The sequence below is a fragment of the Leiobunum rupestre genome, chromosome 9, assembly GCF_980474605.1.
Source record: "Leiobunum rupestre chromosome 9, qqLeiRupe1.1.hap1, whole genome shotgun sequence".
NCBI lineage: Eukaryota > Metazoa > Arthropoda > Arachnida > Opiliones > Sclerosomatidae > Leiobunum > Leiobunum rupestre.
In genome coordinates this window covers 18,552,386-18,562,520 of record NC_143392.1, presented here as the reverse complement: position 1 = coordinate 18,562,520, position 10,135 = coordinate 18,552,386, and the positions used below count along the sequence as shown (strand labels likewise).

Genomic DNA, 10,135 nt, shown 5'->3' with positions numbered 1-10,135 from the left:
TTTGCCATTCAATAAAGCGTCCGTCTATACTATACAACCCACGGATTTATAAAGTATTTTCCAATAGATCCAAACACCCGTACACCCGGACGTTCTTCGCAACTTCGAAGACTTCGTTCTTCGTTAACCTTCTCGCCGTGATTGACAAATTCAAGACGTAGAAGTTGTATACGGCTGAAAAAACTTGAATAGTTTATTGGCGAATAAATAAGAGATGTTCGAATTTTTGCATACTTGGCGAACGTACTTAAGATTATTACGTAGATAAATCCGTGTCTTTGTTGGATAATGCGTCTAAATTTAGCCGATATGGCAAGAGGAGTGGCTTTCCCAAGTTTTAGGCCGAAGCCAATTTTCTTTTGACAAAGCACCGACATTGTGATTTTATTCGATATACAATATTATTCATCGAAGCATTTTCCATGGCTACGGCCGTTTTCCTATAATGGGTTAATATTTTTCGGGCCGTTGCTTTCCGTTTTGGGAAGGCGAGAGTAACAACGGTCATTTCGTGGAACGGCGCTCGGATCGGAGAGTGGGTCGCCCTTTATCCGGGTTAAGTCTTTTTGATGCCAACCGGGAGATTTTTCGGTACGCGGACTTCCCTTAATCCGGGATCAGACTGCAAAGGCCAGTCGACGCCTCTTTATTTTCTTCTCGCGCTTCCGTGGACGGAAGGTTTTTCTTCCGCCAGGTTTGGTTCGTGTGCCCGCGTGGGTATTACCGTCGCGGTGGTTACTGTACGCGAACACGGTTCATCGCCTTCCTCGGGACTGTCGTTCGTCGCGATGGGACCCCCGGAATTGAACTATTGACCCGGCTGGGGGAATTCTTCGGGCGTGTTGGCTGATTTCCCGCGAGACGTCCAAGTGTCTCGTAACTTCAAGGGTAACTCGCGTCTCTTTCCTGATCCACGTTTCTCAAACTCGTTGTTTCTTTTATTTATTCGAAGATACCAACTGACATTTGGGCTAGAAAACAGCGCAATTGGGCTATTATTGAAAATCCTGCTGGTGTTTAAATACGCCACTGTTTCGGTTAATTCGTCAATCATTTCTTTTTCGTAGTAGTCAGGGATTTATAATAGTAATAATAATAAGCCCAAGGCACCACCCGAGTCAGCTAGCGACTTTTAATGCCGGGATACAATGCGTATAGAAGAGTGGTGGAAAGCCCTTCGTGACACGCGAGCCACCATCTTCCTACAGTTTGGTGGGTGAAGTCGATAATAAAATTTAATTTTTAAACACTTTACGTATAAATTATTCAGACAGTATTGATGATTTAGTTTAAAGAGATAGTGCCAACTCAGATTAATTTAAAATTTTGTTCTTTGGCTTACACGTTATGATAGATTTTTAAGTCCTGAATCAGAATATATATACATATTAGCAATTTCAATTAGTATTTAGTTTTATATTTTAATGCAAAATAATGGTATTTCAATAGCCGCGCAAAACTTCACAGATTGTTGACGTCATGAGTTTGGTCGATTTCGGCGCACTCGAGCGGCGGGGAATTTCCAGTAGTCTTTTTCTACTATCGCGTAGAGGATTTTTGACTTTCTTCTCGTGGACCACGCGGTTCGAGATTCTCGAAACACGACTTCATGAGCCGGCTACGTGTAAAAATATTGTTTTCAAAGTAGAAATTGTAGAAAAAATCGATAACAAGGTATTGTTTAAAAATTATATCATTATTTCTTATACGTAGTCATTATAACAATATTTATATTCTACGGAAAGATGCCACCGAAAGCACCGAAGACCGTGAGCGCCACGGTGTATTGTGCAGTTCCTTCCTGCAGTAATAATAACAACAAAAGTGGCTTATCTTTCCATTACTTTCCATCGAATGAGGGTCTAAAAGCGTGTGAAAGCGGGAAACTCAGATCAAAAGAAAGCGATGGGAGTAAAATTTCCTCCTGTAATCCCCTAAAAATTATATTTCCAGCTCGCTCTAGTAGCAGCCAATAAACCTCAACCTAGCTATGACGTAGACAGTATGTGATAAAAAAGTTACGCTATCTTTCTATTTTAAAATTTGAAATTAATCGTGAATATTTATATTTATACCAAATGTTTTATAGCTATATTTTTCTTCACTATATTTTTAAATAATTGATGAAGAAACTTCATATACGTATCTCTTTAATATGAGCCAAGTCAACTGAAAATATTATCTCTATCTAAAAATAAATTCTTCTGCCGGGCCCTGGGGAGCTTACTTCAACTCCTCTGCACGGCCCTAACTTCAATTTAAATAAAATTAGACTGAAACTTCATGAAACCAAAAGTTTTTATTTCCGCAAAAGCTCTTTTCCACAAATAATTATCATCCAATTGTATTTAATATTACCATAAACGAAAAAAATAATCTTATACACCCTTAAATTATTAAAACATAAAATTATTCTATTTGGTTTTAAAAAATTGGTATAATATTTAATCGACCACCCTGGTACACGTGAAAAATATTGTTTATCGTCACACCTTTATCGATAAGTGGCTTCGGTGGTAAAATGTCGGACATCACTAAATGCGTTATGATAAATATTATTTAAAATTAATGTTGTTATTTATATTGAACAAGACGGGTTTGTCAGTTACCTTTCTTAATTTTGCAAATGAATCCTAGCGATGGCGCACAGTTGTTCGTTCTCCATTTTAACGAGATCGGATCAACTACTCCGCAATGATGAGTGCTGGCGTTTTTTGGTTCGCCCTCGTCCCAGTGGCGGAAATCCATTGGCGTTTTATCAAGCCACCCGAATTCACCTAATTATAAATTATTATCGGGATTGTATTCAGTTGGACAGATAATATTAATAATAATAATAATAATAATAATAATAATAATCAATAATCAGCTAAGCTATGCAACTAGTGAATTGTGAAACCAATTACCGGTGGCCGGGTTAAATTGCGTAGGAGGGTGGTGGCAAGCCCTTCAAGTCACGCGAGCAAACAGCTCACTACACTTACTGTTACCGTTAACCGCAGCACTTTTTTTATGGAAAAGGTATCCGAAGAGCAGCACCTGTTCGCATCGTGATTGCCGGAAGATAAACCACGCCCAACCGACTTTTAAAGTGTAATTTTGTAAGGTCTATCTTGCTCCATCTAGGCGGAAAATATCTTTCAGTCAGCATGAAAACCGAGACTATTATTGCGGTCAAATATTATCTGTTAAGTGGGAAGACTACAGTGGCCATTTTCTACTTTCGCGCTATTTCAAGCTAAACTCTTTTAATTTTGTATTTTAACTTATAAAATTAATATTTAAGTGTAGAACAACCTCTTGTTTAGTGACTAAAATAATTTGGATAATTTAAAATTTTAAAGTAATTAAGTTATTACGTTTTAATTCAGACCCCCGGAGCTAAACAAGTTGGACAAGCGCCCAAACTACCCTTTAGTTAGGACCTTATATCTCTTTAACTATTATTATTATAATTATCAAAATTATTTTAAGCACTAGAGAAAGGTTCAGCCTAATAAGAAAAATATAATTCAATTATGTAATTGTTAACACAGAAACGTTCAGCTTGAACGAAAAAGAGGCTTTTACTGTATTCTTCCCCCTTAACCTGAACACATCCGTGTTATGGTTATATCCCATACAACCGAATTCCCATTCGACCGAATCAATATATAGCCAATATATTTATAAAAATAGCACGAAAGTTGGCGGGGTCCCATTCAAACGAATTAATTCATATCTGATTTGGTAGGTTCGGTTAGGTTAGGTTGGATTCATATTGGATTGGACAATACTTGGTGCGTTTGGCTATGTACTGTCCTCTAGGTTGCGTTATAGACGGCCCAACGTGATAGCAAGAATTTGGTTGGGGTGGCGCCACGCGACCCCAGCGCTCGAGCGAAGTGAGTGCGTGGCGCCGTCAGGCCCCATACTTAGAATACATTGCAAGTTTTATTAGTCAAACCAACACTAAAGACATAGTATAGGGTATAGTATAGGCTATAGTTCTGGTTGCACTTAGGTAAGGTAAGGTTAGGTTAGGTTAAAATCCGTCAAAATCGTATGATTCGGCCGAATGGGAATTCGCTTGTATGAGTTTTCCCATACAATACACTTTTGGTAATAACTAATGATTATATACTATTGAACCGAATTCCCATTTGACCGAATCTATAATAGTTGCATGTATCCCTAACATTATATTGAATGAAAACCGTGCAAAACGTGGTTTTCGGTCCATTGGAACTCGGTTCAATGGTACATTCGGACGAATGGGATTCGGTTCAATAGTATATAATCATTAGTTATTACCAAAAGTGTATTTATTTATATTTAGAGATAATAAATACAATATTTATGATTAATAATTTTCGCGAGATTGTAGCTTACCGTGATGCTTCTGAACTAGGCCTATCCATATTGGGGATTGAGCTTCCTTCAAGTAGGGTGCCAACATGTCCGCTTCATGTTGCGAGTGAATGCTGGCGAGCTCGGCGTCTAGAGAACAAAAGCCCTCATTACCAACCCTTGATTAAAAGACTTAAGATTATTCCAGATATTTTACCGTTTTTAACGCAGAATATGTTTGCGTAGGCCCATGGAATTGATTTTGAAAAAACATCCCCATTTTCGACGTAGTAACAATATTCCGTTCCTATGTCCACCCATTCGCCCACGTGATCCGGACAAACTCCGTCGGGTACTTCGGGTACCACTGGTGGTACGTCTACCAAGAACGGTAGTCGGGTGTTTATATTTCAGCGACTAATCTTCGGTATTGAATAAACTCACCTTTGGAGATTTCGCAAATGTAACTTCGTTCCTCCGAACATTCAGTACTGTTCCACTCCTTCCGGTTTGTGTCGAGGAAAACGCATCTTTTGGTGCTGTTGAAGGGTTGCGGCTGAAGGGAGCCCCAGTTTGTGAAGTACACCGGCCATTTGTCGGCCCATTTGAATTGGTTGGTCTGAAAGACAATCGTTTAGACTCGCCTTTTTACCGGGGAAATCGGAATATTTGTATTCTTACGTCGGGTTCGGCGCTTAGTCCGATCCAAAGACAGTCGCTATTTTCATCTAGCCCGGATAAGCGAGTATTGATGAAACTTTGTTTGTACTCGCTGTTGAGGGATGCCAAGTGTCCCTTTCGTTGTTGGCAGTCTTCTTCGGCGGCGTCCCACGACTTCTGTTCGCTCGTGTACATTTTGAAACACGAATTTCCAAATTTGACGTAACCCTCTTCGTCCGTCCAACAGTCGGGAGGTGTTGGGACCGTAGTAACCACGACCGTACCTTTTTAAAGTAATCGTATTTTTTTTGAGAAATTATTCATTTCGCGCTGTTTAATCGGAGCAGTTTGGCAAATGTCAGGGGTTTTCTCAGTGCAGTCCGTAGATTGACATTTTTTACCGCTAATTTCAAAATTAACGGGTTAAGGTTAAATTTATTACCATAATTGGCATTAGAGAAGTATTTAATTTGAAAGCAACACTATTTAAAAAGTCCCTTTTGGGGCTCATCAGTAGGAATTCTGGCTTTACTCGGAAATCTGGCGATATCAGTAAAACCAGAAGAAAATGAACCCAAGTTATCAGACCGCTATATTGGCGATGTTGGAAACGTTTTCCTTACGGAACCATAGTTTAAACATGGACCAATAATACAAGGGGATTCACTTTTCCCGATATTTCGACACCGTATGCGTGGCCTAAATCGGAACTACGCCGGAAATCGACTTCAGCGACGCCAAGTTTGTCCACATTGAACTAAAGTTAATCGTGATTTTCCTATTCCCATTATTAACGCGTGCTTTTTAAAGTCTAAACAGTGAGCCCCTTTAGATTCTTGGTCCATGGTTTAAGGCATACTTTTAAAACTTTACGTGCTAAGTTGCTATCGACCCTAAGTTTTACCATCGCCACCTACCGTCTCTCGGAGAAAACAGCTAAACCCCGTACTGATGTTACCCATTGTTAGGCTTAAGTTACCTTTCAATGGATAAGAATAACACGTGATATTGAAATGATATTCAAAACGCGCGCTCACAATTTTTTGAGCACCCGCTTAAATCACAGAATTATATACAGCTTTTATAGGGAATATAGTTCCCACAACTCTCTAGTGAAATTTTTCGTTGGAGTAGATGAGCCTGTAGATCCGCTCCATTTTAACTAGATTTCCATAAGGAAAATGCCTCCCAGTTTTCAAGTTAATTCCAATAACTTCGGTTAATTTACTTCGGTTAAAAGTATGCACCCACTTCGACTTTTGATATGTTTATCTGAAAGTTTAATTTCAACGGAAGCCCGAGCATAAAAGATGTCTGATATATAACGACCAACAATGCGTATCTTAAAATTTACTATTAAAACCACTCTCTTTGTCTCTGGGGGTAATATTTTTCAACATTGACCTACATTTACTGCTACATTTGATTTAGCTGACCAATAGGAAAACTTAAACTAACAAACACTACTAAATTTAGGGATAATCCTTCAACTATATTGCGGAAGTGAAAGGTAGCAGTAGGAAAAAATGTATTGGTATTAAATATGGTATTGAATATGAAATCTGGCGAAACTTACTAATTGGGCCTGGTGTGGTTGTTGGGGCGGGAGCTGCGAAGAGGGAAAACGTTTTATAAAGCGGCTAAAATATAATAACTACATGTTTGACTACGGTTGTACATTTTAGAACTTCACAAATGAAGCCTCCTTTCTCTTGACAATTGCGGTTGTTGTACAACATCTTGTGTCCCAAGATTTCTACACAGCCCTCGTTCCTTGATGGCGTTGGCTCTCCATTATCCCAAGGAATGAAGTTAGCCGGTGTCCCGTCATACCATTTGTACACTCCTTAAAATGGGTTCATATATCTGCGGTAATCGATAATTTGGAGCAAAATTTAACTAACCGTTATCGTCTTGTATCAGACCAATCCACAGGTTTTTCTCAGTGTCGGCTATTGAGGTCCTCATCAAATCAATATCGTGTTTACTATGGAATGACGCGAGTTTTACACCTCGACCTTGAGTTTTGGAAAAAATGTTATAGAATATATGTTAAGTGTATCCAGGTTCTTCCGCATTACCTAACGACGAGCAAGCTCTAAGGGATTCGTCCCAGCTTCTGGGATTCCTGTAGTTGACGGTGTAACAGTATTTGTTACCAACGTCAACCCATTGAGTCGTGTTTGATTCCGGACATAATCCAACTATGACCGGCTTATCCGGTTTCCTGTCTGCGTGTTTTAAGCTACGTTTAGAACAGTTTCTAAAAATACTGTAATTTGATATTTTCCACCGTACAATCGTTTCTTCGGCAGACGTATGGTAGCTTGTTGGCGCACGAGTTCACCGTCCATCTTTCGTTTGACTTCGTGGAGACGCATCGGTCGCCGGCGGTGTCCGGTTGGGGCTGGTCCGTGTCCCATTTCGTGAAGTACACTGGATGGTCATCCGCCCACGTGAAGAGGCCATTGTTCTTAAAGTACCATTCAAGTTAGATATTTTATCGACTTCCTAGATATTAAGTACGCTACCGATAGGTTCCTGTCTGAGAATCCCAGCCACATATCCCCTTGAATAGTTTCCTTGGCTAACACGTCAATGAGGGCTTGGTCGAAGTTGTCGTTGATCGACGTGTGATGTCCGCTGTTGGGATACCTCTCACAGGCGTTTTCGGCGCTTTCCCAATCCAAGGGTTCTGTTGCTACTTTGAAACAAGCATCTCGCAAACGCGTTTCTCCGGCTCTGCAGCGATTAGGTGCCGGTGTTGGCTTATTTTCCTTAGGATCTACGTAAAAAAGTTTACATTATTTTTTATTTCGAATATACCTCTCAATTGACTTCTTTACCAGCTTTGTTTTGACAGACGAAACCTAATTTCTTGTCGCAAAGAACGTCGTTCCATTTCCCGGCCACGTTCAAGATGTGGTACATTTCGACGCACGGTTCTTTATAGCTCTGGCGATGAAAGTAACGATTTAAGAAACAACATATTTTTCTATCAATATTGGCAGATGAGTCTTGCTTACCGAAGGTTCTCCGGGAGCCCAGTTCGTGAAATATAATTTAGATTTGTCTTCCCATTCGTGCCAGGATCCCTTGCGACCTTCTTTGCGAAGACCAATCCATACAGGTGTGTTCAGAGAGGCCAACTCAACTGTCATTACATCTGCCAACAATTTAACGGTTAAACGTAATCCAATTTGGATTAAGGCACTGCAGCTGTACCTTGTTCGTCTTGGGAATGGATAGAAGCCAACTCCCCACCGTTTTTCTGGCAAATCTTCCGGGCGTTATCGTACGTACTACCACGGCCATCCACAATTCGGTCGCTGTAGAATTTGTAACACTGACCCCCTTAGGAACCAAGAAAATAAAATGTCGCACTCAATTCTTGGCAATTTGAGTTTCATGCTTACTGAAATTGCGATAGGTGTTGTCTTTGCAGTTTCCTTCTACGAAAGGTGACTCGATCGCCAGTTCCACGGCTGAGATTTTCTTTTTGCAGATGAAACTTCTCAATACGGTGTTGCAATCTACCCCTCCCCATACTGCTGGAATTGTCCAAATTCGCTCTAAATCTGTTTCAAATAATTTATTTTCATAAAGTTGGAAACAATTCTAACCTTTGATGTTGGTGATTACGCCGCACGACGCCCTTGTCTCTGGCATTATCACTTTTCCGTCCTTGAAAAGATTGAAGTCGAAGATGGACTCATCCGACCACTTGTACGTCGCGTTAATACCAATCGCCCGTAGTCCCATGTACGATGATGGCGATTTAATAAGTTCGAAGGTCTGCAACTAGGTATACGCGTGTTATATATTGCCATCGATGGTTAAGGTCAAAATTGGGAATATTGGTTACTCACAACGCCCGTAATGTATTCATTCTCCTCTTTGGAAGTAATTGAGGCGAGATTGGCTTTCAAGTTATCCCTGCAATATCTCTGAGATTCATCCCACGTTCGTCGTGTGCCATCCTCGATGAAGTTGTAACAAGACTCGTTGAAGAGATACCAACCATCTTTACCATTAGTACACGGAATCAACTCGCAAAACGCTAAATAATATCGGTTAAAATAAGTTTATATTCGATTCACTTCGACATTGCAAGTTTACCAATGGATAAAAGTGCCAAAATAAGCAAAGTCGTCGTGACTTGACTCTCCGTCATCTTATCCCTTTCTGATGAGATTCACTCCTCTTTTGACTCTTATATATCTTTTGTATTCCCATTGTTATTTCTAATCATTGTTGCTTGAGCGTTGTTCCCAAACTGAAGCGGAGCTCACCAGCCCACAGAAATCAGAATGTAAAAATTGGGTAAATAGAAAAAGATAATTTATGAAACTCCCCATTAATTGAAAATATCGATTAACCATATACATCAGTCTATAAATGAACGTAAAATGTTTTGGTTCTGATTGGTTGCTCTAGAAACGTAATAATACAACGAAATTGTTTATATTTAATAATGTAAATAACAAGGAGAAGAAACTAAACTGTTTCAAAAATAAGAAATAAATTAGTTATTATAAGTGTCACTATCTCTGAAGGTGAAAAAACTAGCTATACCAACAGAACCTTTGTTGTCCGAGATATTATTAAACTTGTACTTTTTTTAGCACTTACAATATCAAAATTACATAGCAATCGAAATACGTAAACAAAATTATCATTGTTTTCAGTTTATCATAAACTAGAGTCCGACGCCGCCGCTGTTCACGCCGCCACGCCGGCTTTTCCCTTATTTTCGGCGCGCCGCAGACGATAGGTGATTTTTTCGGCGCGCCACGCCACCTCTGCCGCCGACGACGTTTCTTCCGCGCGACGCCGTACTATTTTCTAAAAAATCCAAGTCATTATAATTATGGTTCAATGAATGATTTCTAGCAGAAATTCTACGAAAGAGTATAAACCCGTTTGTTATTCCGATTTATATGTATAAACCCCAGATCTGGGATATCTAGTATTGTTCCGTTCTGAGGGAAATTTTATTCTTGTCACCTGGCATCACTGCACCAAGAACGTAGTAGCGTACCGTCGTGGTGCGATACGATAGTGCCATTTTTACAAACCTTGGTCGTGGCGTGCCCAGTGCCACATGTAGTAAAGTCTTTTTATAGTTAATACATAAATATTGTTC

The 10,135-nt window shown here is 39.8% G+C and overlaps 1 protein-coding gene across 2 annotated transcripts; it reads right to left on the bottom strand.

Moving 5' to 3' along the window:
- Window positions 1-2,328: 2,328 nt before the first annotated feature.
- LOC149926762 (C-type mannose receptor 2-like) lies at window positions 2,329-9,219 on the bottom strand. 2 transcript variants are annotated; one of them, XM_090158406.1, is made up of 19 exons: window positions 9,109-9,219; window positions 8,859-9,049; window positions 8,613-8,790; window positions 8,406-8,537; window positions 8,215-8,343; window positions 8,016-8,155; window positions 7,836-7,944; window positions 7,521-7,774; window positions 7,288-7,462; window positions 7,071-7,220; window positions 6,894-7,007; window positions 6,668-6,835; window positions 6,566-6,598; window positions 5,011-5,273; window positions 4,774-4,948; window positions 4,547-4,708; window positions 4,372-4,479; window positions 2,610-2,777; window positions 2,329-2,534 (listed from the first exon to the last, which is right to left on the bottom strand). In XM_090158406.1, the coding sequence occupies exons 1-19, from the start codon at window positions 9,161-9,163 to the stop codon at window positions 2,425-2,427; spliced, it is 2,814 nt and encodes a 937-aa protein (XP_090014532.1). In that variant the 5' UTR covers window positions 9,164-9,219; the 3' UTR covers window positions 2,329-2,424. The 2 variants fall into 2 exon arrangements, with proteins under 2 accessions (XP_090014532.1, XP_090014531.1); XM_090158405.1 differs by having other exon boundaries at window positions 8,406-8,540; window positions 9,109-9,218.
- Window positions 9,220-10,135: the final 916 nt, after the last annotated feature.